General features: G+C 60.8%; 1 protein-coding gene across 1 annotated transcript; it reads right to left on the bottom strand.

Moving 5' to 3' along the window:
* Positions 1–10,838: 10,838 nt before the first annotated feature.
* Positions 10,839–26,986, bottom strand: MYLK2 (myosin light chain kinase 2). Its single transcript, XM_039497663.1, has 15 exons — positions 26,897–26,986; positions 26,646–26,711; positions 25,336–25,408; positions 25,030–25,116; positions 23,735–24,110; positions 22,525–23,162; positions 21,375–21,480; positions 19,599–19,692; positions 19,192–19,301; positions 18,294–18,435; positions 17,176–17,246; positions 16,623–16,751; positions 15,828–15,980; positions 14,960–15,092; positions 10,839–13,389 (listed from the first exon to the last, which is right to left on the bottom strand). Exons 1-15 carry the CDS (start codon positions 26,984–26,986, stop codon positions 13,309–13,311), a joined length of 2,349 nt encoding a protein of 782 aa, XP_039353597.1. The 3' UTR covers positions 10,839–13,308.
* Between the last annotated feature and the right edge of the window lie 789 nt (positions 26,987–27,775).

Below are 27,775 nucleotides of genomic sequence, written 5' to 3'. Positions count from 1 at the left end.
GGGGGACAGACGAGGGGGGAGCTCTGAGGAGAGCAAAGCGAAGGAGCGTGAGCGGGGGGAGGAGACCCAACACTGAACGAGCCCAGTGGCAGCTCCAGCCCAGAGGGAGCTGGGCAGAAAAGGGGAGACAGCCATGTATGGGGCTCGAGCCTGCAGGCCTGGTGCCCCTGGCGCACCCGTTCAGCAGACAGCCCCACAGGCTGCCTGAATAGGGTGAGCCGTCACCTTTCCCTCACGGGGTGCCGAACGTCCCACGTCTGGGCAGGAGGCGCTGGGTTCTGTCCCCCAGCGATGCCCGTGGCCAGCGCTGCCAGGCTGGGACTCTGTGCGGGTTGGGACTTTGTCCCATGGGTTAAACACTGGGGAAGCGTGTGTGAGTTTGGGGGTGGGGCTCCCTACAAACCCACTTCACCCTCCATTTGTCCACACACACCTGCCCTGCCGCTCCTCGCCCAGTCTGCAAATGGAACGGAACCAGAGGAAACAAGCCAAGCTCCAAGGGCCGCTGGGCCTATCCTGGCGTGTCTGTGTTTCGCCCCAGCTCCTCCGGAAAGCCACGAGGCAGGGCCCGGCTGGGTGAGGGGCCCAGCCAGGTGACAGGCCCCAGCTGTTCCCCAGTTTCTCACCAAGAAGAGCCGAAGCCAGTGAGAACATGCACTCGGCTTAGTGGGGGAGGGAAGGGGCTGGCGTCACTCAGAGTCCAAATACATTTCCAGCTGCGTCACCCCCCGTGAACAAGCCCAGCCAACCCCCAGATCCTGGTTGTGCCCAGGGGCAGAGGGGGCGCGAGTCATCATCCAAGGAGCAGGATGGGACTTGGGTCCAGGTTTTATATTCTCCCTTTTATTTTATTTTTTTCCCAGTGAAAAACAGTATTTTGGGCCATAGATCACGTTGGCGTCTGAAAAGCTGTCTGTGAAGGGAACGTCTGACCTCAGCTCCCTCCTTCTCACATTCCCCGGGGGCACTGGAGGAAGCGAGCCCTGCTGAGCCGTGCCCAGGGGCCGTCTGGTTCCCACAGATCCAGGCCAGGCCTTTCACCCGAGCTGAGGGGTTCCAGCATCGTGGCTGGGAACGTGCTTTCCACCCTGCAGCTGCCTCTCTCTCTCCCACCCTCCTCCCCCACAGTTTTCCACCAGAGGCTGAAATCTCGAGCAGCGCAAGATAAGCGAGAAGCAGGAGCTCCCAGCATCGCAGGCTTGTGGGGGTGGATGAACAGTTTTCGGCGGGACCCCAAAAGCTGCGGCGAAAAAGCCGAGCCAAGGGCTTTGTCTGCATGTGTGTGGTACGGGCTGCGTGTGCTGCTTATCTGATTGGGCCGGGCGGGCTGGAGCTTGGAGCTGTTCCCTGTGCGTGTCTCATTCCTGCCGGGGAACGTCTGACCTCCAGCGCCTGTGAGATCACACAGCAGAGGCAAATGGCTGTGAAACTCAATCAGCGCCGCAAGCAGGGCTGGGGCAGACACAGGGCAGGGCCAGGGCGTGCTCGGCCTCCCGCACTCAATGGGGCAGAGATGGTGCCCACCCACCCACCGGCGGGCGAGCCGGGCTGGGGCAGAGATTTGCTTCTAGGGTTAGTTGCCTTGGCGTTAGAATGCATTTTACTGAGAACAGAAACCTGGACTGAGAGGGCCGGGTTCGCCCCTCGGCCAGACCCTCCTTTCCCAGCGTGAGAGCAGCACCAGGCCCTTTGCCTTCCCCAGCCTGGAGGATGCCGACGGGTGCTTGGCCTGAGGGATCACACCTCAGAGGAACTATTATTCCTCTGTAGCCAAGGCCTTCACCAGCCCTCACCCCCTCTCCGATGGCCGGCCACCTCCTCCCCTGGAGCCAGAGATATTCTCCTCCTTCTTTGGTCATCAGTTTCCTCTCAGTCCCCTTCCCACACACTCCGGAGTCCCTAGCACCCGCCCTCGCTGCTGAGCCCCAAGAGTCAGCTGCCCCCCAGCTCCTTTTCTCTGCTGAGTGACTAAATTCACAAGAGCTGCCCAGTAAGTCCGTGCCCGGAAAAGCCAAGGGCTGCTCTGGGCTTGGGGGTCCTTTGCAGTTGGAGCAGCCCTGGGCTCGGAGGAGGCAGAGATGGCACCGTAGGAGCTGGCCACTATGTTCATCTCCAAGGTGGGCAGGATAGCGCTAGGAAATGGAATCTCTAGGCAAGGGAGGGAGGCTGGGAGGGAGCAGAAGTTTTCAGGGCCAGGATTGGTACTAGGAAGCTACAGGTACCGCCCACCCCTCTGCCCAGCTTGTTCCCTCCTGTGTTAGTCTCTGGCGCTTTGGCTAGTCCAGGCTGAGCGAGGGTGAATGCTGCACTCGGCTCCTCGGAGCCTTGCTACTTCTTCAAGTCACCGTAAAACCCACAGACGATTCAAACCCTTGAAAGCCCCATCAAGGCCGCGAGGAAAGGAAAACATCCTGCCAGAGCTCCCGGAGCCTCCGCGTGCAGGGCCAGGGCTGCTCTCCATTCAGCCTGTACCCTGGGGAGACGGTTCGTCATTACCTCGCACAGACAGAATGTCCTCTCTTGGGGCTGGTTCTGGGCGTAGGTCTTATCCTCATGGTATTACAGCAAAACTCGGGGAATGGCTGGAGCTGCATTCTTGTGACTGCCTCAGTCGCCCTGCAGCACAGGACCCAGCAACCACGCCTATGTCATCTCTGTCTGATTCCACCCCAGCACCAACACACACACACACACCCCCGGGCACTGAGCCAGCAGCGTCTGGGCTGCATTGCAGCATGGCATACAGGAACCGCCACACTGAGCTCTCCCCGCACTACGGTGCCTCAGCCAGTCGCCCGGGGCAGCATGCACCAGGCAAGGTCCTCACTAGAACATCCCGACGGTTGTTCTTAAACCTCCCTAGGGAGACCCTAATTCCTCCTGAGCCAGGCGAGGGGAATAACGATGGTTTGTTTCGCAGGCGCCGTGGGAAACCCTGACCTCGTCCTGTAACAAGAACATGGGAGCGGGAAGTGGCTTCTGGTGCTACCCTGCCAATGCAGCCTCCCGAAGTGCCTGCCTGGGGTGGGGTGGGAAGTCATTCTCTGTTTAGGTCGGTGCTCGGCTCTCTCACGTCGCTTCACCAGCAGGCCCAGCTTTGAGCAGGAGTGGGGCTGCTCTTTCCTGGGGGTAGGGGGGGATTCCTTTGCCATGTTCATTCATTAGCGACCACACAGGCCTCTGCACAGCTTCTCACGTCCCCTTCCGAGGAGCAGCGCTTCCAGGAGCTGAGGCTTGGGAGCTGAATGCTTTGAGCCAGGCTGTTGCTCTTGGAGCTCCTGGTTCAAACACCTGCTGCTTGCACCCTGCTCTCGTCACCCTGCACCAGCCAGCGCTCAGCACAGAGCAATTCATCCTCCCACCCAGACGTTCTACCTTCCGGAGGAGGCGAGAATCATCCTGGGAACTGGGGCTGCACGGGAACTGGGGCTGCAGGCATCTGTCCAGCCCACCCACCGAGCGCAGAGCAGCAGCAAGGAGGAAGGAGAGAAGCGAGGGAGTGGGAGCATGAGGCAGGCAGCGGGTTGGAGAGATGCTAGGCACTGCTGGGGTTTGCTGTGCTTGGAGAGGAGCTGGTATTTCTACATGCGTGCGCATGTGATGGTGTCACTGGACAGAGTGAAGGGCAGGTCCTGGGAGCCCCAGCTGAGCCCCTCTCCAGATTGGCCCTGGCATGTGAGCCTGACTCTAGCCCCTCCTGACTCTCTGGAGGGGCAAAGCTCTGGCCAGAGCTCTGGGTGGTGTAAGGTGGCATAGCCCCATTGGGGTCAAGGCTGGGGCAGATGAGGAGGCCTCTTCCCCTTTTCTCATGGGGAGGATCAACTCTCCAGCTGGCTGATATGAGGCAGAGGAAGGCACTAGGCCATGGCCTGCTGGCCGTCCCTCACGTTCTTGCTCAGAGCCAGGATGGGAGGGACAGGTGCTGGCACCATCACCGCCCTCTGGTCCTGTTCTTGGCTCCCCCCGGCATCACCAGGAGAAAGTGGCAGTGCCACGCTGGTCTACACGGAGATGACGCCCTGACTCCCACGCTGCTGCTGCTGCTGAACGGAGGCTAAGCACGGGCGTGGACCAGGCCAAGCCACAGTTAAACCTGCTCGCACAAGAGTTGTGAGCAAGCTGAGGAGGGGGCTGGGTGGGGAGGTCTCCTGCTGGCTCTGAAGACGTGGAGGAGGAGCCAGGGAGTAACGGGCTTGCACCAAAGTGATGGGGGAAAGGTTAAAAACCAACCAAGGTAGGGGAAACAATGAAACCAACAGCCCATGGGCCCCTGCCATGTATCCCGCCCCCCATATCCACCTAGCGCTGCCAGCACTGGGGGGCAGGTCGGCTTGACGCTGTCACTCAGGGGTCCTCAGGACCGTGGCTGGGGTGACCTGATGGGCTAGGTGTGACAATACGGTTCTGGTGGGACCCAACTGAGAGTGCCAATTCAGGACCAATTGCTCAAACAGGGCAGTTACAGCCCTAGGCTGGGGTTTTTCCACCTCTAAGGCAAACCAAACCAGCCAGACAAAAAGGACTTCGGTTTCACCCCACTGGCTAACCACAAGTCACACACGCAATTTCCTTAGACACTCCAGTCTCCCAGTATCACCACCAGTGCCACTCGTCCTGGGGATGAATGGTTGTGAAAACCAACACCCCAATAAAAGAAAACGGTTCTCTCGATTCCAAAGAATCAAGCTCCAGACCCAGGTCAATATACACATCAGATCTTACCCACAAATCACGCTGTTGCCAATCCTTTAGAATCTAAAATCTAAAGGTTTATTCATAAAGGGAAAAAGGTAGAGATGAGAGCTAGAACTGGTTAAATGGAATCAATTACATACAGTGATGGCAAAGTTCTTAGTTCAGGCTTGTAGCAGTGATGGAGTAAACTGCAGGTTTAAATCAAGTCTCTGGAGAACATCCCCCGCTGGGATTCAGTCCTTTGTGTAGAGCTTCCATTTGTAGCAAAGTCCCTCCAGAGGTAGGAAGCAGGATTGAAAACAAGATGGAGATGAGGCATCAGCCTTTTATAGGCTTTACAGTAAAATGGAGTCTGGAGTCACCTGGGCAAGTCCCTGCATACTTTGCTGAGTCACAAGGCGTGTCTGCCTTCTCTCCATGGGTTAATTGTGTAGCTGATGGTCCTTAATGGGCCATCAAGCAGGCTAGGCAGAGCTAACACCACCAGAAACACAGCACAAATGCAAAATACAGACAGTATAGAGCCAATACGTATAACTTCAACTACAAAATGATACAGACATACAGACACCATAATCATAACCAGAAACCCATAACCTGGTCTTAGACACCTTATATGACCCCCTTTACATAAGATTTGGTGCCACTACAGGACCTTGGTTGCAACCATGTTCTATATGGTCCCAGATTATATCAATAACGTCACACTACGCCAGCCCAGAGCTGAGGCAGATGCCCCGTGACTGTCCCTCTGCCACCCCCCAGGCCCGGAGAGCGATGAGGGAAGAGCTGATGAGGAGACAATGGCCCGTTTTTACCCCCAGGCGCACGCGCCGGCCTGGGGGGGAGAAGCACTCACACAGCTGCGTGGCCCAAAGGGACACTAGGGCAGCTGCAGGAGTGACCTAGCAGCCACCACTGCAGGGCACGTGCTGTCCAGCCCTGCTTAGGAACCGGATCAGCCTCCAATGCACCAGCCCCTCCCCTTACTGCTTGCCTCACCCAGCCTCCTCCTCCCAGGGAGCTGCCAGTCCCCAGCCAGCCATTTCCTGCCCCCAGGCTAGTCACTGGAGGATTCTTTGCACAAATTCCTCCCATTCCTGTGTTGCTCCCTCTGGGGCTGTCAGACCCCCCAGCCAGGCTCTGAGGCCCCGCAGCCTTGGGAGCCGTGGGCAAAGGGGGACAGTGAGCCAGTGGGGCAGAGGGGAGGAATGGAGCCCTCCAGCCCCATTGCTGGACTTGGTGTTTTCAGCCCTCCCCCCGCTAAGAGAGTTTTCGACTCTGACGTAGCTGGATTCTGGGGAGCATGGACTGGCCTCCATCAAGGGTTTGGAAAGTACCTAGTGCAGAGCACAGGGGCAGGGCTGAATTCGAACTGGGAGCTGTAGTGATGGGGTCAGGGCTAACCTCACCCTCTGACAAGTCCAGCTGTGGGGAGCAGGCAGCAGGCTCAGCTACACGGGGAAATAGCCCAAGTGCAAAGATCGTGCAAAATAAGAACACCCACCGGGGAGCTAGGAGGGGCTTTTAGCTCAATCCACTTCCCTGGTGGATTCAGCTAAACTGTACACAGGCACTCGTCAGCCTTGTCTACACTTGCAAGTTAATGTGGATTAAGGTGGGGTGTGAATTTGGTGTGCAATAACTATTCCTGATTGTCCACACACGGCCCAAGTGGGTTCAGCTAATCAGGAACCAGGCTCTCTCGGTCTGGAATAAGCGTGTCCCCACAGGGAGTTAACCAGGAACAGCCCCATGTTTAGAAAAGCCCTCCCTGCCGACTACCAACACCACCTGGGGCTCCTGCAGAATGGCCATTGTGCTTGAAGTTCACACCCTCGCTTATTGCGCACTAGCCGCCCCTGCACACAAGTCCCGATTGGCGAAGAGCGGCCAGCGCGTTTGCGTTTCTCTTTTGGGCCTGCTGCTGGCAGGGCAGATTTGGCCGCCCGGCGAGACAGTAGGGCCCTCAGCAGCCAGTTGTGCAGCTCATGCCTCAGGCTGTTCAGAGTGCGTTTGATTAAGGGGAACCTCAAACGAGCAGGGCCAGGTTGGCTCAGGGCAGTGGTGACGCGCCAGGGAACCTTTCTTCCAAGGTTGCTGGGTCAAATCCAGCATCAGGCCCCCATTGCTTAATGTCTTTCCCAGCTGATGGTTTTGGTGAGCTGTAAATTTGGGGGGTTGGGGGGGAAAGAGAAGAGACTGTTACTCTCGCACCTAGGGGTCCTTGCCACAAATTGGCTGGTGAGTGTCTCCCACGAGAGGTGCCAAGGAGGGAGCGGAGCCTTCTTGCCCCAGCACTGTGCAGGCAATGGCTGTTCTCTGGCTAGAGAAGGCTCGAGTTGCCAGCATCTTTCAGCAGGGCAAAGTCAGCCAAAGTCCAAACCACCGCCGCCACCTTGTCCCAGGGGTGGGAGAAGCATCCAAGGAACCACGTACCACAGCATCAGCGGCTTTGAGCGCACCAGGCCAGCTGCAGCTGGGGGAGCAGGAAGCTCCTTTTGGAGCATGTGCGCCAGCTCTCGCTGCAGCACCAAGGCTGCGGTGAGCCGCTCCCCAGAGTGTCACCTAACCCCCCACCCCCTTTCTGCCCTAGCCGTGGGCTCGCAGCGTGAAGTGCAATCGCTGCCATGGGGCAGCAGAAGACAGGGAGCGTTGGAACCACGGCAGCATCCCAATTATGCGAGCCCTTGAGCTGCACTGAGCTCCACCGACTGTGCTCCGATAACTGGAAATCAGACGTGCAGGCCCCAGGAACTGGTCGGGGTGGGAGGCTGCGGGAGCTCAGCTAGGTGCCAAAAGTGGCGACTCCATGAAATCCCCCCTCTGCTGTCACATCTCCTTGGGCGGGGATGGTCCCGGGGCCAGGGGCTCCTGGCAAGCAGGATGAACGCGGCCAGCAGAAGGCTCAGAAGCAAGAGTCCAGGTGGCTTTCTTAAGGGGCCAGGAATGGTCTGGCCCCTCGGGGGGACTGCACTGCGCTGCAGCAGCCCCCCTTTCCCCACCCACCAGGGCTTCGGGGAGAAGGGGGAACAGACGTCACTGCACATGTGCTTTGTACATGGGAGAAGCAGACCCCCCCCCCCACAGGGCTCGCCTCCAGTAAGAGCTCCCCGCTCTTCCCCTCTTCCCCAGGCCCGAGACAAGTCACTGTAAGGGAGAGCGCTGGCTCTGCCCCTAGGGGACGGTGGCTTTGCCTCTCTGCCTGGGCAGGCCCTGGCTCAGGGCCGGGCTGTTTTTAGCCTGGAGCCGAGCAGGGTTGGCAGTTGGGGTTACTCCGCATCTGAGAGACGGGAATCAATAACCCAAAGCCACTTACTGGGCCGGGAAGGTCCCGGGGGAGGAAAGCAGCCCCACGCCACGCCCCCTCTGCAGAGCTGGAAGCTAAAGGACCCAGGGCCAGCTGCCGGTCTGTCTGCATGGTTCCCTGCCCTCTGGGCTTTGAGGGCTATTTGTCCATCTGTCCAGGTCTCTGTCTGCCAGGGTAGGAGCTTTGTCACCCCCCCACTCGCTCCAGCCCGGCCCCAAGGTGGCTGATAGAATCCCAGGCCGAGCTCAGCTGCCAGGGACCAGACAGGAAAGAGACGTCACCAGCCCTGAGTGTAACTCAAAGCAGATGGGGCCGTTATGTTTGCCAGGACCGCAGGGTGGTCACAACAGGAACTGGTCAAAGGCTGTCAGCAGGAAATGGTCTGGGAGGAAACTCCCTAGGCCGGAGGGGAGATGGAATTAGTTCACAGGCAGCTTTAACCACTTCAGTGCCACTGGTACTTAACACCACCGCTCGCCCCGGCTCAGTTCAAACCGCCCACACAGGGGCCACAAACTCTGCCCTCTCGTTCACTAGGCACCCGTGGCCTGGGAAGAAGGGTGTGGAAATACAGCTCTGGCCCACCCACGCTGCCTGGCCCACACTGGCCTCACACCCTGAGTTAGGGCACCCGGAGGGCCAGGGCAAAGGTGTGAGACGAATCCTGGCTAAGGGGAACACAGAGGCCCCCGCCAGAGAAGAACTGGACCCAGCCCCCCTGTGGGGAAAAGCTCCCGCTGGAGGCACAGCTGGGCACTGCTGCTGGGAAGCTCCCAGCGGTAGAGGCTAGAGCCCAGTCCACACTGGCTAAAACGGCAGCATTGCCTGTGCCCGAACCACACGGACACTCGTCTCCACCTCCAACCCAGGCACCTCGGCTGCTCTCGCGCAGCAGGACGGTGCCGAGCCGCGTCTGGCCTCGCAGGGTCGATCCGGCTGGGGAGCGCTGCCAGGGAAAGCCTGAGCCTCCGGCCTGACTCACTCTCCTTCCTCCGTCTGATTCCAGCTGTGGGAAACAGCCTCTCCCCCTTTCCCGCTCCATTAGCCAGAGGGAGAGATGTGGTGAAAGTGACAGGGGACACGGCGCTGCCAAGCCCCGAGCGGCCAGCTTCCAGTGCCGCGGTGGCAAGGGGAGAGGCGCATTGCGGTCTCTCCCAGAGAGGGGCCTTGCTCCCGTCTCCGAGAAAGAGAGACAGCCAGCGAGCAGGGCAAGCGGGTGAGATCGGGGAGCAGAGCCAGCTGGGGTGGGGGCAGAGCCCGGGGCAGGCAGGGCCCCCTGACCCAACCCCAGCGGGCAAGCGAAACGCCTCATCCCGGGCAGCTTCCAGCAGAGTGCTGTAACTGAGGCTCAGCAGCCCAGCCCCCTCCCCCACAGCCTGTAACATCCACCCCCCACCCCTGAGCCCCAGCCCCCACCTGCACCATCCCCTTTTGTCTCAGCCCTCTTCAAACAGCAGCATCCAACCTCCCCCGTCAGACAGAGCCTCGGGGGCACATTCCACCGAACTGTGGGTGCAGCCTGCAGCTCCAGCCCTGGCCAGCCTGCCTTGGCACGTTACCGCCTCAGCCCCCGGCTGGAAAGGGACAGCGCCACTCAGCCCCCCGGCTGGAAAGGGACAGCGCCACTCAGCCCCCCGGCTGGAAAGGGACAGCGCCACTCAGCCCCTGGCAGGCTCCCTGCAGTTCGCAGCCTAGCCATGGCATGTGGGGACAAGGGACGCTCGGGGAGGAAGCCCCCTGGGCAGCGAGGTTGTTGGTCTGTGAGGGTGGCAGGCCTGGACCTTCAGCCCTCTGCTCCGCCACAGAATAGCCACAGCACGGGCAGCGGTGCTGGAACGTCCCACCCTGCCCTGCCACTAGCCTCTGCTCCAAGCTGCAGGGAGCCGAGGGGGAGTGAGCCCCATGGCTCAGGCAGCCCTGTCCTCGCAGCTGGGGATGCCAGGGAAGGTGGGGGGGCTTGGGCTGTGGACACCATCCCACTGGTAGCTGGACTGAGACCCTACGGGCAGATGGCTCCAGCTCCCCGCTCCCCGGCTATGCAGAGAGTCCCCCGGCCCCCACACACAGAGTGCCCCACCTCCCTCCTGGCAGCTTGGGGACCCAATTCCATGGGATTTAAATTCTTATCCTGCGTTCAGCTCCGGAGCGGTTGAGCGCCTGCCCCTCATGCACTGAGTATCCGGAGAGGGGAGAGGACGGCCAGCAGCCCGGACGAACTGAAGGAGCATCATTCTGTGAGCAGGGTGGGGAGCGAGGGAGGGAGCTGGGGACTGGAGAAGGGGGACACGATGCTGCAGTGGAAGGAAGATCCTGCTCTAAGGGCCAGGGCCTGAGGATAAATACAAGATTCACTTCAACCCCTGGCTTCTCGCCCCCCCAGCACGAATGCCCCAGGCACCCTGTGGACAGGAGCCGGGGACCTGAGGCACTGAATCCTGAGCAGCTACAGAGAGCCAGGGTTCAATCCTCAGCTCTCCTACATCGGCAGGGAAGAGGAACCCAGAGGTCCAGGCCCCGGCTGGCACCGCAGCTGGCTGGTAGCCAGGAAGCCGTTTTCAGTCTAAGGCAGCGACTGGGAAGCGGAGGAGCTGGCCGGATCACCCCAGAGGAGCTGGGGGCGGCCCAGCTAGGGCAGAAGGGTTCCGTAAAGGCCCAGCATCATTTGCTCATTTCACATGGGCAGGGAGGAAATGCTGAGGGCGAGGAGAAGATTTAACCCACTCGCTGATCTCAAGGCCTGCTCCTGACGGGGACATGAAGACCTTAGCATGAGGCCGCCTGGGGCTCAGAGCCAGCCCCTCCCACCTCGTACAACACAATCCACTACAAGCGCTTGGCATCGGACCTGTACATTTATTTACATGAAGCCGAGAGCTCTGGGGTCTCTCAAGAGAACGTACGTCTTTCTGCACGACGGGGGGGCTGCTGCTAAGGAGGGCACACACATACACGGGGGCTGGGGGCTGTGCTCTGCTGGGCAGAGGAAATCCAGCGGAGCCCGGCTGAACATGGGGCAAAGGGAGAAGGGTTCTAACGAAGAGATCCAGCCCTCAGCTGCTGTAAACTGGTGCAGATCCTCCGAGGTCCATGGAGTCCCACCAATGTACCCCAGCTGCGGCTGTGGCTCAGGGCACGGGCTGTGGGTGAGGCACTTTGGGGCTGGGCCAGGTGCTGTCTGGTTGTTTCTGTGCCCAACAGATACCGGCTGCCCGTTAGCTAGCACCCTGGCTTCTGCATAACGAATCGCCTGTGGACGACACCCAGCCCAGGGTCAGCTGGGCGGCAGGGGGCGTGGTCTCCTGGGAGGGCAAACCCCCTCCCAAGAGAGGCACAAGCCCTCCGACTCCATGGAGGATCCCCCCACCCCACCCCCTACATCAGCACACTGGGCCACGCCGGAGCTCCTGCATCACCAGGGGAGGCAACGCCCACCCTAGAGGGGCCTAGATCCCCCCGTGCAGCTCAGACATTACTGGCAGGTCTGCAGCGGGTCTCCCTCGGACCCAGCTGTTGAGCGCGATGGTTCAGGCTCAGGATGGAAGGCAAAGGAAACTCCAGAACCTGAGGGAGCTCCCACACTCTCCTCCCATCGGGGGTCCCTGGGCCCAGCGAGCGAAGGGCAGTTCCTGTGCGTTGGTGGTCAGTGCTGAAGCAGTCCTTTCATATGTGCAGGGGGAGAGGCGAGCCCAGCTGGTCTGCATTAGGATGCGCTCTTGCCTTTATCTTCTGGGGGGCGTGTGAAGGGAAGGTTGTGTCCTCCCCCCCGCTGGCAGCTCAGAAGGGCAGGGAGGTTAGGAACTAGCACAAAGCCTCGTTCTTTCTTCCCTGGCCTCCATCTGGGGAACGCGCCTGGAATCTGTGCTCTGCACTTCCTCCTTTCCTGTGCACGGAGCCTCCCGGCACTCACAGGAACTTGGCCCTGCAGGCTGGCTTCTAGGAGCCCTCATCATGGGGAGAGGCGGTTTTCTGCTCAAGCAGCAGCCTCGCATGCTAGTCCAGCGGGGAGCAGATCCAGAGGCTGGCAGTCGCCATCCTACCTGTGGGCCAGGGAGTGCACACTGCATTCAGAGGGCTCGACACTAGCACTCAGTTACGTTACTCCTCCTGCACTCAGGAGCTGGGAGCACGGATCCAGACAGCCGTACGCAGACCTCATTGCATCCTGAGGCTGTGACCACCAATGCTGGTGACAGGGCCATGGCGTGTCTCCTATTGCACTCAGAGGCCGAGAGCAGGAATCTTGGTTTTCAGGTAGTGACTGGTGTGTGGTACATACTGAGCCCAGCAAGAGAACAGACCTTGCAGCACTCAGCAGGCTGGTCTGTGTGTCCCATTGCAAGTCACAGAACGGGAGGGGAACACAAACAGCAGAACGCAGGGAATTGCAAAGTGGAGTCTAACGATGCTGCAGTCTAGGATTTGCAAGGTGCTCTGCGCACCTCCGGTCACACCGTGCGGTGGGATTCCAACTGGCAATTCCACAGCTCGGCGAGTTCAGCGCAGTCGCCTCACTACAGCAAAGGATCCAGGCCAAGAGCAGCACAGGGAGGATGGGACTCAGCCGCAGGAGGGGATGCAGGAGACCTGGACTGGTAATTGCACAGTTGGTTAGGATCAGGAGCCTATGGGGTGCAGCGGGGCAGCTGTCACAGCAGCACAGAATCTGTAGCAGGGAGACAGGGTGCTAAGATGGCAACACCACACTTGTGTGAGCTCCAGACCAGTAATCTCAACTGGGATCAAAGGTGTAGCATGTCCTAGTGGTACAGGATCCAGGAACCACGTCACAGACAGCGGGAATTCCAGTGTGGTGGTATTGAACCAGCAGGAGATCCACAAAGGCAGCTTTGCAGCAGCCTGGGATCCGGATCCGGATCCTCACACAGGGCACAGGACCGAGAGGAGTCATCTCACAGCAGTTCAGGAGCCCGAGCAGCATTATCCCGAGGGCCCGGACCCTAGAGCAGTGGCAGTGTGGGATAGGATCTAGAGCAGGAATCTCATGGCAGGGCCAGAATCTAAAGCAGGATGGGATCCAGCGGTAATCTCACCGCAGTAGGAGCAGGAATTTCACATCTGTACAGAACTGGGGTATCTCAATTCATTGCCCCAGCGGTGAACTCCTTGTGTTTGGGAAGCGGATTGATTCCGAACCCAAGTGGAGATCCTACTGCCTCCAGAAGCAGGGTACTACATGCCACTTTCCTGTGCAGTCCCTGGGGAGCAGGCCTTCAATGCACAGCTCAGATTTCAGGGGATTGCCCTTTGGCCTTGCTCGACTCCCACCCAGCTCAGCCCTGCACTCAGACACCCAGCGCCGTCAGGGATCCCGAGCTGCTGATCTTCTTGAATCGGTTGGCAGCACACACGCCAATAAAGTTTTTCTGTTAGGGAAACAAGAAAGAAGTTATTCCCCATTGGGAGGCTGGACAGCGCTCGTTAAAGAGGCCTTTCGTAGGGGATGGTGTAGGACTCAGATACTCCAGTCCCTAACTTTCCCAGCGCAGGACACTGCAGGTGCGCTAGGAAGTGGTAGACGGCAATGGTTCTCAAAGCCAGAGGATCACTGGGGATCCACCGATCTCTTTCCACCAGGCCACAGAGCTGCTTCTCTTGACCATCTGCCAGTCTTTGAGCAGTGACTCTTCCAGCTGCCTGCCACCAGGGACGGCTTTAGGCCTATTCCACCAATTCCCCTGAATCGGGCCCCGCGCCCAGTGAGAATCCCTTCCCTGGCTAGAGGCGTCTTTTTAATTTTTACTCACCTGGCGGCGCTTTGGGTCTTCGGCGGCACTTCAGCGGCGGGTCCTTCGCTTGCTCTGGGTCTTCGGCGGCGGGTCCTTCAGTGCCACCGAAGACCTGGAGCGAGTGAAGGACCCACCGCCGAAGTGCCGCCGAAGACTCGGAGCACCGCCTGGTCAGTACAAGCCTCATGTGGTTTTTTTACGTGTGTTTTGTTTTGTTTTTTTAAGTCATCCCTGCCGGGGCCCCGTCGAAACTGTTCGAATTGGGCCCTGCACTTCCTAAAGCCGGCCCTGCCTGCCACCCATGCTCAGAAGCCTGGAAGGTTTTCAGAAACTTCTTAGCCAAAATAAGCTGGACACCCACAGACATCCCTAGCCCTCTGCGTGGCTTCCCGGCACCAGCTCAGTCAGGACTGAATCAGAGTGCAGAGCGCCCTGGACAGAGGAAAGTGGCGGGGGCTGCTGGCGGCGAAGCCCAGCCCCCACCGAGAGGAAACCAACAGCACAGATCCAGGCTGGGGGGAGGCTGGGGGCAAAGGGAGTGGCTCCCCCCATTGCAGTCGCTCTGCCCTGACATCGATTCCTTCTGTGGCCAAGCCCTGGGGCAGGCACGGAATCAGGGGGCAGAGAGCCCAGAGGCTCCCGTATGTAAGGAGCAGTCCCTGATGTGGGTGCACGCACAGGGTGCCCCTTACACAGGACACGGGGGACGGTGACGGCAGGGGATGGAAGTAAGGGAAGAACTACGTGAGGGGTAAGAAACATTTCAGGGAATGTTAGCACAGCGCGATTCCTCACTCCAGAGCCCATTTCTGCTGCCCTCGAGTACGCCACGCAATTCCCGCTCGCCTCAATGTCACGTTTAACATGGTCCCCAGCATCATTTTAACGTCAGGGACGGGGGGTCACCCTGAGGGACAAACCCATGAAGTCAGGGATGGGGGCGGTGAGAGTTGGGGCAGCGGCTCCCCCAGGCCTTAGGGCACACAGACACCCTCAAGCTCTCCCTCCTCACTGCCCCATACTGTTGGCAGGGGTAGGGCCCCATCCTCCTCTCCCCGGAGTCCTAGCCCGGCTCTGTGCACTCGAGTGGGGGCAGAGCGCTCGCTCTGGGCACTCCCGGCCCCCGTTCCCTTCAGGGAGCCAGCGCCCCAGCCTCCCCTCCCAACACAGGGCTGTCCCCGTGGCACACGGGGAGCCTCCTTCGTACCTTCCAGCGCCGCCGCATGACGTACTTCCGGAGCAGGACCTGGGATTTCAGGCGCCGGTTGCAGCGCTTGGCCTTCTCGGCCAGGTCGTTCAGCCAGGGGTGCTGGAGGCACTTGGCTGCGCTCATCCGGCCACTGCGGGGGAGAGGAATGCAGGTGACTCCTGTCTCCTAGTGGGGTTCGATCGCCCCCCATTGCTCCTGCTTTCCACTCCCCACCCCAGACCCATGGGTGCTGCCAGCTGCCCTTTGTGGCTGGCCCCAGGCCTGTGTTAATTAACCCCAAGAACACACTGAGGGAAAGGAGGGTGCAGTCATATTCCTGCACAGGCCCTGAGGCTGCTGCCGGCCACATGAGCCTGGCATTCTCGGCTGCCTCCTCTGGGCAGGGTCACAGTCTCCTCTGACCCTGAGATCCCCCGTGGAGGCAGGGGCCAGGGACCAGAGCCTGATCTCTCCTCCCTTCTCTGCTTGGAAAGGACTCCAGTCCCCTCCCTCTTTCCAAGAGCCCTGGTTATGAGATGCCTTCCCCAGGGCCAGGATCCGGCTGAGCCGTCAATGCTGCATGGACCCTGCCGTTAACATGGGGTGCAGCCGGGGGAATGGGCAAAAGGAGGCTGGCCACATCGTCCTCTTGGGGTGCCTGTCTCTGCACCCCCAGCAAGCTTGGCAAGGCTCAGACAGGAGCATCCAGCCGCTGCACCAGGCCAGGCCGCGGGCATGCACGGGGAAGGAGCGGGGTCGCCTGCCCCCAGGTGGGAGGTGATGGATGGGGGCTTGCTGCCAGAGGCTGGCCTCAGGCCTGTGCACATGCTACCAGCTGTGCTGGCTGGACCCAAATGCTCTGGGCCGCCCTCGGCTAGACTCAAACCTCTTCTGCTTGATAATCAGATTAGAGACGAAGTCTTTGGCTTCCTCCGAGATGCCCTCAAAGGCTTCCTCGTCGAAGTACCACTTGGCTTCCAGGACATTGTTCAGGGTTTCAGTGTCGTCATCTCCCAGGAAAGGGGAGAGGCCACTTAGCCTGGGAAGAGAGGAGGGAGGGAGGAAACCATCACAGGTCTCAAGCTGTGCTCGGAGCCTCGGGAAGGGATAAGACGCAGGCCCTGTTTCCTCAGCGGGTTCCCAATTCCTTCTGCACAAAACCACTCGCTCGCTCCCTCCCTGTGCCTGGGCTCATGAGGAGAGAGGCCGGGAAGCCAGCCGTCAGCGCTCTGAGAAAGGAACCAGTGTGTTCCCAGCTGGCATCTTGCTGCGTTCCCATCCTGTCTCAGCTGGGAGAGGTGAGCCATTTCCTGTCCACGCGCACAGCCCGCCCCTCCCAGATGTTCCAGCCACCCAGCTCCGCGGCCGCTGATCGGCTTGGAGAGAGGGCAGCCAGTGCTGGGGAGAGGTGCCAACTGGCAGGGTCAGCCCCGGAGGCTGGTGGCCTCTATCCACATCGCCTCAGGCACCCGAGGAGGTACCCTGCCTCGTTTTACAGATGGAGAAACTGAGGCTCGGAGACTGGCCCGAGGTCACCTGACGACTGGACTGGAACCCAGGTTCTCTTGCCAGCCCATGGCTCTAACAGCTGCCTCGTACTCCGCTCCCACACAGCTCTGCCGCCAACCCGGCCACGTCGCTGGGTAAATCCCTCCCCCACCCAACCTGGGCCCACACATACAACATGTAGGTGATCACGCCCAGACTCCACATGTCTGTCGAATAGGAGACTTGGTCATAGTTCACCACCTCTGGGGACAGGAACTCAGGGGTCCCAAAGTTCACTTTCAGCTTCTCCCGCGGGTTGTATCTGTGGGCAGGGAGAGCCGGGTCAGTGAGAGCTGCTGGCGCTGGCCCCAGTGCCAGCACCCCCGCCCGTCTACCTCCGCCCACACGTCACCCTGGCGCTAGGCTGCTCCGACCCAGGGAAGAAACATCCTGGCTTGGCCCCAGCCTGAGCCAGAACCAAGCCAGTTATTAGAACGGCCCCAAACCGCTATCCCCTGCGGGGCACGGCTGACTCGGCAGAGCTGCTGCCAAGCCCAGACTGCAGATTCCACCCCACCCCGCTGGGATTCCTTCCTGCCCTTCCCCAGAGCCCACAGCAGCGTCAGGCATAAGGCCAGTGCAGCTGGTCCCCGAGCGTGGCCTTTGCCCAGCCCCAGAGGACGTGGGAAGGGAGAAAAGCAGGAGGAGAGAAGGAGCAAGCCAAGCCCCAGAGGGAGGCGAGTTACCTTCGCGCCAGCCCAAAGTCGATGATCTTCACCATGTGCCCCGTGGAGCTGACGCACAGGATGTTCTCAGGCTGCAGGGATGAAGTTCCTGAGGTTAGAACCCAGCTCACGGCTCCGCGCCCGCCTACCCCAGCCCAGGGTGCGCTTACAGGCCGCCCGCAGGGGAGTTGGAGACAAAGGCCCGCTGGAGGCTAGGCCAGTTTTCCCCTCTGTCCCTTAGACGCATCAGGGATGTAGTCTGCAGGGTTCTCAGACCACGTACAGCACCAGTCCCTGCACCTCAGTGGAGGCCACTGCACCTTTCACATCCTTGCCCCGAGTCCCTCTTAGGCACTGGAGTGACGGAGAGGCCTGGAGCCCAAGAGGAGTTCAAATCCCTGCCTTTCCCAGTGCATTCCTAGTTCTGACTGCCAGTGTCTCCCAGGCCAAGCTGTGTCTGGAGCAAGTCCGAGAGACTCGCCTCTCCCAGCCTGTTCCTTGGGCAGCCCCCTGACATCAGGGTACCTCGGCGGATGCCGGGATTGCAGTTTGTAGGCTCTGAATGAGAGATGGACACTGCTCTTAGACCCACCGCGACCAGCCGCAGCGATGTGCCACAGATCCCCCTCGGCTGTCCCCAGGCCCCTAGAGCCCTGCTCCCAGTCCACACGCTGAGATCTGCCCTTTGAATAGCTTGGAACCTGGAACGGACCCCGGGTCGGAACGGAGCCCACGGTTCTACCTGCATACAAGCCACAACGACTCGGCCGGGGCTGGTCTGCAAAGCCAGGACTCCAGCCTCACCAGCCCCCGGGACGGAGCCCAGGGTGATGGTCTCCCTCTGGGGCCCAGTGCTGCCACCACCACTTACCCGCGGGACTCCTTGTGCTCAGGAGTTGGAAGTTTCTGCTTCTGGATGCCTCTTCTCCCCAGACATGATCCAGGCTGGGCTTGTTACGCACTCACGTACCGAGCTCCCCCCAGGCAGCTCGCGCCCTCCTCACACCCAGGCCCCACAGCCAGGGGCTCTCTCCTCACCGAGAGCAGCCCTTCAGCCCAGCTTCAGAACCTAGGAAGGTTCCCTCTCTAGCCCCCCAGCCTCGCTGTACCCCCTCCCCCCCTCCCTCCACATGTGGCACCTTGAGGTCCAAGTGCAGGACGCGCATCTGATGCATGAAGGTGATCCCGTCGCAGATCTGCCTCACGAACACCATGCAGTCCACTTCCGTCAGGTGGTAATCCTCGTCGATGATGCGCTCAAAGAGCTCCCCACCCTCCACGCTGTGCACAGACCAACGACAGCGTCACCGGACTGCGCCGAGCAGACCCCAGCCACCGCGGGCCAGGCAAGCGACAGCCGAGCCACCCTGCCCTGCCCCTGCATAGGGACGCTCCCCTACGCGGTTCCAGGGGCACAGTTCGCAGGACCTCCCCCCGGCCTGGGCAGAGGCAGAGCAGGGTGCCCCTCTCCTGAAGCATGGGGATGCAGAGGGTGGGTTACTGAGGAGACCCCTGGCCAAGGCTGTGGCGCAGAGGAACTGGATAGCTCAGGAGGCCACTCATTCTGGGTACAGATTCGTGAGGGAAGGGGAATTCTGCAGGGAGACCCCAGACAGGGAACAGTCAGAGGGAAGCTGGAGGCGGGGGCAGGCACCCCCCCATCCTAGGTCCAGGCAGGTTAGTGGAGAGGCTATCCTAGCCAAGATCCCGGCAGAGCAAGAGGGAGTTAGTGAGATTGCCTTGATTTCAGGGGTATGGGCTACAGATCGTCTCTTCCAGACCGGGTACCAGGGACTGGGATGCAAGCAGAGCCGAGCACGGCCTGGGCAGGGAATCCCCCAGCCAGAGCACAGGGGAAGTGGGGAGGAGGAGCCCTTGCTGGGAGCACTGTAACTCCCACCAGGGGACAGCGGCTGAGCGAGACTGCCCAGGGGGAAGGAGGTTCCCCGCCCCCGGTGAACAAGCGCGGCACCGTCAGGAAGCTCCTGTGTCAAGCTGCCGCCCAGCCTCAGCCCCATGCCGCTGGGCGATACTCACAACTCCATGAAGAGGATGATTTCCCGTGGCGTCTCGATTGCTTCATAGAGCTGGATCAGGTTCCTGTGGTTCAGCTGGTTCATCACCTCGATTTCAACCAAGGCCATCTCCTGTGGGACACGCACTGCGTCAACGCGTGGAGCGCGGGCAGGGCTGGGGGAGCCCACAGAGTCAACACGCCAAGCCACCCGCTCAAGCCCAGGGCTGACGGCACTCCCGCCGGTGGTTGGCCCGCACACAGTCACGTGTTGGTTCATGTGCATGCGGACTGACAGACGTACACACCCAACCCAGGGCACACGGTGCACAGATGTGCGTGTCTCTGTCCAGGCTAACGCATGGCTACGCAGCCACAGCCACACAGAGACACGTGCACAGGCAGACTCAGGAGAACACTCAGGACGCACCTTGTCCTTCGAGCCCTGTTTCCTAATGATTTTGGCTGCAAGTTTGAGCCCCGTCTCTCGCTCGGTGCACGTGCGAACTTCGCCAAACTTCCCCCTAGGGCAAAGAAAAGCAGATAGTAGTAGCTGCGATTCCCCCCTCGCCCTCCCCCCCACCAGGCATGGTCTAGCCAGAGGCAAGAGGGCAATTCAGAGGCTAGCTGCAAAGGGGCCAAACTCAGCGGGGACATCAGTGGCTACAATGCCCGTTCGCTGGCATCCCATAGAAAGGAGTGGGCAGGGAGGTGGGTTACCAGTTCTCAGGGTAACTGGCCGGTCCCGTGAACTAAAGCTCAGTCCCGGGGGTCACTGGATTCTTGGAGTTTCCAAGCCTGGAGAAGGCGTGTTCCTAAGCTGAAAAGCCTGGTTTTAGCCCCAGAAGCCCTGCGCAAGGCTCCCCTCAGAGCTGTTCAATGGGTTTCCTTCATTCAAGGGGGCACCGATGACCAAGAAGCAGCACTTCTGTTCCAGGGAGGAGGACTCTGGAGCATGCCCAGCTCTTGTCAACACAGGGCAGGACTCTACAGATCCAGTCCGGCTCTCCCACAGGGCAGGGCAGGGCACTAGACAGTGGGCTAATGAGAACATAAGAATGGCCAGACTGGGTCAGACCAAAGGTCCATCTAGCCCAGTATCCTGTCTTCCAACAGTGGCCAATGCCTGGTGTCCCAAAGGGAATGAACAGAACAGGGAATCATCAAGTGATCCATCCCCTATTGCCCCTTCCCAGCTTCTGGCAAACAGAGGCTAGGGACACCATCCCTGTCCATCCTGGCTCATAGCCATTGATGGACCTATCCTCCATGAATTTATCTAGTTCTTTTTTGAACCCTGTTATAGTCTTGGCCTTCGCAACATCCTCTGGCGAGGAGTTCCACAGGTTGACTGTGCATTGTGTGAAGAAATGCTTCCTTTTATTTGTTTTAAACCTGCTGCCTATTAATTTCATTTGGTGACCCCTGGTTCTCCCTCTGTGGTCGGGATGAAAGGGGCATACAGGGTCCTGGCAGCACATGGACAGGCACTAGTGGGGCAGGAGAGATGGGGCTGGGCCCACTGTACTGAGCTGGGACGAATCTTCAGCCAAACACCTGGTCTCTCCAGTCTGCCAAGCGAGGGGCACCTTGTCCCTGTGAGGTGCCAAGTACCAAATGACGAACATCTGCCCCAGGCAGCCTGAGCACAAGTCTCCCTCCATCTCTGCCCACTTTGGGGGCTCAAAGCGGGCAGAGCTGGACAGGGGAAGTGGTGGCAAACCAGGGCCACCACCAGGAGCAGTGTGGGCAGAGACGTTTAATTGAAATGGCCAGACAAGGGCTGAAGGTTTGGAGAGACACGGCAACAGAAACAAAAGTTGGGTTATTTTCAAAAGAGAAAAAGGAAACTTTTTGAAAGCATCTAAATGTCCCAGGGTGACGTTTTCGGAGCAGAACGGTTTGATTTGGTTTCTAAATGGCTTTTTGAAATGAAAAAACAAACAAACATTGTTTTACAAGCATTTTTTAAGGTTCAAAAAATGACGTCAGAACAAACTATTTAAATGGGTCCAAGGGAGAGTTTGAGAAACTTCATTTTGCAGGAACTGTTGATGATTAGGGGCTTCCCCTCCCTATTTCTAAATAGAATTTTTTTTTTCAAAATCACAGAGTTTCCCACAAAACAGAAAACACGGCTGGGGCCTGGCTGTGCCCCCCAGGCCAGTCCCAGCCCATGGCACCTCCCTTGGCGGCTTGCTCTTACCCTCCCAGCATCTCCTTGGTGTTGATGTTGAACTTGCTGTTCACGGTGCTGGATTTCAGGGAGACAATGCGATGGGCGAAGGGAGCAGGTGGCGGAGGAACATCATCTGCAGAGACAAGATACATGGGACCACCCCGCTGCTTCCTTCCTTCTCAGCCGAGTCTATGGGGCTGGGGAGATCCTCAGGAAGCAGCCCCCCCTCCCTCCTGGCTGGTGGACCCAAAGCTTCATCCACTCCTGGGGCGAGGCCGGCACCTAGTGGCAAAGCCTGGTACAGCCTGCAGCCAGCACCTCCGACCTCGCCTCACACTCCTGTCACTTCGCTGCTGAGTCACAGCACGTGGCCCCCTATAAATAGCGAAGGATGCCGCAGACCACCCAGGAGCCTGGCAATAAGTCAGGAGGTTACCAAGCCCATCAGCAGCTCCAGTTCCGTTCCATAACCCTGCTAGACCCCTTTGGACCCCACCAGTCTCCTTGACAGCCCCTGAAAGATCCTCACAGCCCCATCTGCAGTCACAGACCCCCGATTCCGCGCTGAGCACCAAGCTCCCCTCAAGCCACACTCTGCATTCCCCCAGCCCTATGCACACCCCACACTTCCCCCCAGCACTGTGCCTCCCACGCTGCTGATCCTGGGCCCCCAGCCCCGCCCCAGGGTATTTCCATGCCGTGCCACCCACGCTTCAGTTCTGGAGAGCTCGCCCTTCGCTCCCGGCCCTCCGACCCCCACGCTCCAACCCTGCATTCCCCACTGCACACTGCTCGGGCCCCAGCCTGCCTCCCTCTCAACACCCCTGCACTGTCAATCTGCACCGCTCCAGGACACGCTGTCCTAGGCAGGCAATGCAGATAGTGCAAAGATCTGAGTGACACGTCCCAGGGAGCTCTTGGGACTCCTGCCCTGCTCTTAGATATCACAGGGAGAGGCTCTCTCTGGGCCTCGCACTGTGTCAAAGGACAGCAGCACGAACATGCCAGATGCAGAGCGGGCGCAAGGCTTCCCATCCCAGCAGCAGGATCCTGGCTCGGGGACAGCGGGAACCAGTAGCTGGAGCGCCATTGGTGGGCAGTGAGTCAGAGACACCGGCACCTTTGCTCTGCCTGGATGGAGCCCACCCTACATGCCTAAGAGATGGCACAGTCTTACCCAGTATCTGGAAAGGGTCCTCTTTCCCAAAGTCCGGCGTTAGGTAGGGGCTGGGCGGGGGCTCCACTTCTTCCTCCTCTGATGAAGGTGGCTGTTCCCCAGCCACAGGGCCTGTTTCCCCTGCTTTTCCGGGGCTGTCCAAGGCTGGAGGAGGCTGCTCCACCGAGCTGGGGGTCTCTGCAGGGGTCTCGTCTGAAGCAGGGTGGGGTAGCTCCACCGAGCTGGGGAGCTCTGCAGGGGTCTCGTCTGAAGCAGGGTGGGGTAGCTCCACCGAGCTGGGGAGCTCTGCAGGGGTCTCGTCTGAAGCAGGGTGGGGTAGCTCCACCGAGCTGGGGAGCTCTGCAGGGGTCTCGTCTGAAGCAGGGTGGGGTAGCTCCACCGAGCTGGGGAGTTCTGCAGGGGTCACTTCCCCACTGCTGCTAGCTGGGCTGGGCACCTCGCTTGGGGTGGGTTTCTCTGGACAAGTCTGGGCTCTGGGGGCATCCGAAGCAGGGCCAGGCACCTCCACAAGACTTGGTTCTGCTGGCAAAGCGCTGGCTCCTTCGGCGGGAGTTGCTGGACCCTGCGGGCTCTTTTCTGCACATGCTGCTGAGGCCTCTTCGGCTCCCATCTTCGCCCCCCAGGGCTTCTCCCCTGGTCTGAAAGTGAGATGTAGCAGTGTGAGCCTGGCATGCCTGATTCAACCCACCATTAATGCCTCCAAAGAGGGAGCCAAGCTGCTCGCCCTAGTCTGCACCTCATTGCGTGTAAGGAAACACCCCCGCCCCGGAAAGTTCCTGTGCCCGTGGGGGCGAGGGAAGCCCCTCAGAAGGTCGAGCGCCTGAGTGGAAGGGGACCCCGGAGGCTGGGTCCTGGAGGCATGTTCTGTGCCCAGGAGCGGCCTGACTCCAGTGGCAGGGTGGGGCCCAAGGGAAGACGGGCCCAAGGAGGCCAGGATCTCAGAAGAGCATCCAATGCAGGAGCACAGGCTGCACCTCCCCAGAGAGGAGGAGTGTCCACCCCACCAGGTGACTTCCCTTTGGCATGTGGGTCTCCAGGGAGCCCACCCTGGTGCAAACCCTGCAAACCAGGCCCATGTGGAGGACTGGGGTGCAGAGCAGGGAGGGAGGACGAAGAGAGGGGACCCCAGCATTAGGAGACACGCTAGGGGCTCCCCACTCCACCAAACCAGCAGGGCCAGCCTCCCGAGGGGAGAGAAGTGAGATGTTACCTCTGGCTGCTGACGGGGCAGCTCTGGCTCCGCTGGGGAGCTGGGGGCTCGTGCTTGGAGGCCGCAGGCTGGCTCTGGCTTTCTGCCCCCTCTTTGGCCACTGCTTTCTTCTCACTGGCCTTCGTCCCCTTCCCAGCCACAGGGGCGCCCTTCTCTCCAGGCTCTGCCTTTTCTCCCCTCGCCACTGGCTGCGAGGTTCCTGGGGCAGGCTGGGGCAGGCTCTCTGCTCCTCCAGGGGCCGTGCCCTCCCCCACGCTGGTGCATGGCCCGGTGTTCTGGCCCACGGGCGCCCCCTCCAAAGGAGCTGTGGCAGCGGCTGGCTGCCCTGCGGAGCCCTCCAAACCCTGGGGCATCCCTGAGGGCCTTGGCGAGGCTTCTGCACAAGAGGAGAAAGTCAATAGCTCCCCAGAGGGGTCTGATCCACCCCCAGGGAAGAGACCCACAAACCCAGATCCTAGGTCTCAGCTTCCCTTCGTTACACAGGCAGGTCCCTGGGTTCAGACCCTGTGCTAGACGGGCAGACAGGCCTTCGGCTCTCCCTTCTCGCTCCCGACCCCCCGGCTCCAGACGGCACCCACGGGGCTGCCTCGTGCCCTTCCGGCTGGCTTTCTCGGGGCACCTGGGCGGGGCGAGGGGGGTCCCTACCCTGTCCCACACCCAGGGCGGGGCCCCGGCGCTCACTGGGGGCAGAGCCCACGAGGCTCAGGGCCAGGCTCCCCCCTGGCCAGATCAGCACAAGAGGAGCCGCTCTGTAGGAAGCCAGCTGAGTGTCTCCAGGGGGGTGGGGACCCCCTGCCGCCCCAAGCCCTTCGGCTGCCGGGCAGATGGGCTGAGGCCTCCCTCACACCGGGCCCAGGGGGGAGTTCAGGGGGGCTCACGCCATGGCCTTGGCTACACTCTGCTCCCGGGCTGGCACCAGATGGGGACTCAGCAATTCCTAGGCTGGGTGTGGGATGGGGTCCCAGCACCAGCGTGCAGACCCGCACGTGGGGGGCCCGGGGCGGCTGCCCTCACTGCAGAGGGGTGGCGAGGGGGGAATCCAGGCTCCCGGTATGGGGCAGACGCTGCTCTGAGGTCTGGAGTGGGACGGTTTCCCGCGCGCCCTGGCGAGCCCCAAGGCGGGGGCCACACGCAGGACTGAGCCCCGCGTGGAGGAAGCAGCAGCCAGAGCCGCACCAGGCAGCGTAGCGACACCCCCCGTCCCGCCCAGCGGTGTAGGCAGCCCCTGCTGCGGCAGATCCCCCGGTGTCCCGGGGGGACCAGCCACCTCCCAGGCCAGCTCGGGGCACCGTTACCTGCTTCCATGCTCGGCTGCCCGTGCTCGGTGCTTCCTGCTGCTGCGGCCCTGGGGAGCGCGGGTCCTAGCACCCCCTCGCCGTGCCCTAGAGAGAGGAGCAGGGATGTCAGCGGCCAAACGCCACCGGGGAGCCCCTGGCAAACCCCCGCTGGACGTGCCTGGCCCCGGGGCAGGGGCAGGGGCAGCGCAGCCCCCCGGCACCGGAATCCAACCCCCGCGGAGCGGAGCGCAGCGCTGCAGCCCGCCGGCCGCCCAGAGCCGGCAGGCAGCCCTAGCCCCCGCTGAGCCTTGGGGGCCCGCTTACCTGGGGCCCCCGCGCAGCCGGCGGTCGGAGCAGCATCCGAGCTGTGCCCGTGCTGGGACGGAGCCGCCCCCTTCTATACTCCGGGGGACGGAGCCGGATTAGGGCGCGGAGAGCCGTGTCCTTTGCCGCAGCGTGAGACCCTTACGCGTCGCCTTTCAGGCCACCTGTCGCTGCTGGAGCGCGTTCAAAGGACGCTCCATTCTCCGCCCGGCCGCTCCTGCGGGGGGGGGGGTCAGACAAACAGAGAACAGATGCCAGAGCCCCCCCCCCGAACTCCGCCCCCGCCCCGCCTGAGGGGGCACCAGCCCCCCAGGAAACGAGCCTTTACTGCGCGGGTCGGGGGCCTGCACAGCTGCGCGCCCCTTTGAGCGCGGTGCGGGTACACCGGGGGGGGGGTCGGTCTCACGCCCGGACCCGAACTGCCCCGTGGCGCGGCCGGCGAGGTGCTTCCGAGACCCCCGGGGAGCCGCGCACCAGCCCCGGAGAGGGGGAACTGCCCGGAGGGACCCGCTGTGCGCTCTGCTGCCGTCAGTCCGGGCTCCGGCTCGGCCGGGAGAGCCCAGGGCAGCCTGGCATCGCGTTCCCGGCAAGGCGCTGCCCGGGACGGTTCCGGGGGGCAGGAGCAGGCCCCTCGCAAGAGCCCCCCAGGGCAGCGTCCCGCCCCCCGCCCGCCTGCAGGGAAAGCAGGTCACTGGGAACGTCCCAGCCTAGCAAGGGTTAACACCAGGGAGCGAGGAGAGACCAAACCCCACGGCTGGCGGGGCCCCGGGGGGCTCTTGCGAGGGGCCTGCTCCTGCCCATATCCCCTTCGGGGTTTGTACAACGCTCCAGGTCCCTTCAACACAGATCCCGAGTCTAACCCCCGCGGAGAGAACTGAGCACCCGCTGGGCGGGTGGCGCTACACAACTGCAGTTTAATTAGAGGTTTGAGTCTAGTCTTTGCGTCTAACCCCGAGCAGGTTCCTGGGTTCACTGCGCAGTATTAATAACTGGAGCCATGCTGGCTGGTCTTTCCCCCCCCCCCCAGGGAGGCCAGGACATGCCCCATGCTGAGTCACGCCTGCTTCTTCCACTCCTCAAAACAAGGGGGAGGGCAGAGGCCTCGACTTCTGACCCTTTGCTTTATATCCAAAGAGCTACTGGCGGGTGCACCAGACGGGGAGCAGGGGCTAGTGGCTACCGCTCTGGCCTGCAGGCAGGAGCCCCAGCCTCGACTGGCAGCTCTGACCAACTTGCTGTGTGCCCTCATGCAAGTCACATCGGGCCTCGGTTTTCCCATCTGTAAAATGGAGGGGGCAGCATTCACTTGCCTGCCTTGCCAGGGCATGGATCGGTTCCACCAGGGCATGGAGACAGTCGATGAGCTGGTGCAGCAGCTGCGATTAGGACAAGTGGCCGTGGAGGGGTGGCAGCTCTTTGGGTACCTCAGAAGGCAAGAGGCCAGAGTCCCCCAGGCCGGAAGCCTCGTTGCTCACTTAGCCAACTAGGAAGGTGCAATTCAAGCTGTTGCAAGGCTGGCGAGGTTCCCAGTGGAGGCTGGGCATCAGAGCGCTGGGATTACCTCTGGCTTCCCCACCCGTTGGCCTTCGTAGCTGGGCAGCAGGCAGTCTTCCTCCAACAGGTCTCCGACCTCCTGCTGCTTGGAGTTCATAAGCTTTGAGTCATCCCTGCTAACACTCCCTAGCTTCTCCCTCCCCCTCCCCCCAAAAAAAGCACGGGAGACTCAAGACATAACTGTGCTGCCCACTGCCTGCTTCTGAGCCACTGTCAATAACAACTCATGACTCAGGGTCATCTAGCACCTCTCACCTAGTGCACTCAACTTCCCTCTTCTATCCCTAAGAAAGCAGCTACTTCTGGGGAGGAATGTACCAGCAGTAAAGTAGCACACACCACTGGGGGCAGGAAGAGGTGGATTCAGTAGAAGCTGCAGTAGGTAGTGCAGGTAGGCACTACACTAAGCTGTAATAGGATCTAAATACCTCTCCCATCCCAAACAGCCTCCCCTCCCTCCATTCCAACCCCTCCTTAGAACACAGCTTTGCCACCAACTCTTTGGTGACCCCCTTGCCGGAGCCAGCCCCCAATATGCAGCATGCACTAGGCTAGGCTGGAGCTCCAGAGATGGGCAGATTGGAAGCATGGAAGGCACAGTGCCTTTCTAGTGTAGCAAGCGCCCCGTCAGCACTCCCGCCAGGCTCTGGGCTTCTAGTGACCGCCAAAGACCTAATCACTGCCAGACCCCATGGGATAGGGCACGGCCTCGTGTTTGGGTCTTAAGTGATGCCCCTCAGGAGCCTGCTGTGCCCCACTGCAACCTTCTCTAGGGCTGTTCTCGGAGAAAGAGAGTGAGGCTGGTCCAGTAGTTAGGGGCTGGCCTAGAACAATTCCCTGCTTAGCCATCTAGTCCCAGTGTGATCTAGGGCCAGTCAGTTAGGGG

The sequence above is a fragment of the Mauremys reevesii genome, linkage group 13 (genome assembly GCF_016161935.1).
Source record: "Mauremys reevesii isolate NIE-2019 linkage group 13, ASM1616193v1, whole genome shotgun sequence".
NCBI lineage: Eukaryota > Metazoa > Chordata > Testudines > Geoemydidae > Mauremys > Mauremys reevesii.
The sequence above is the reverse complement of the archived record's forward strand: the minus strand, read 5'-3'. Positions and strand labels throughout refer to the sequence as shown.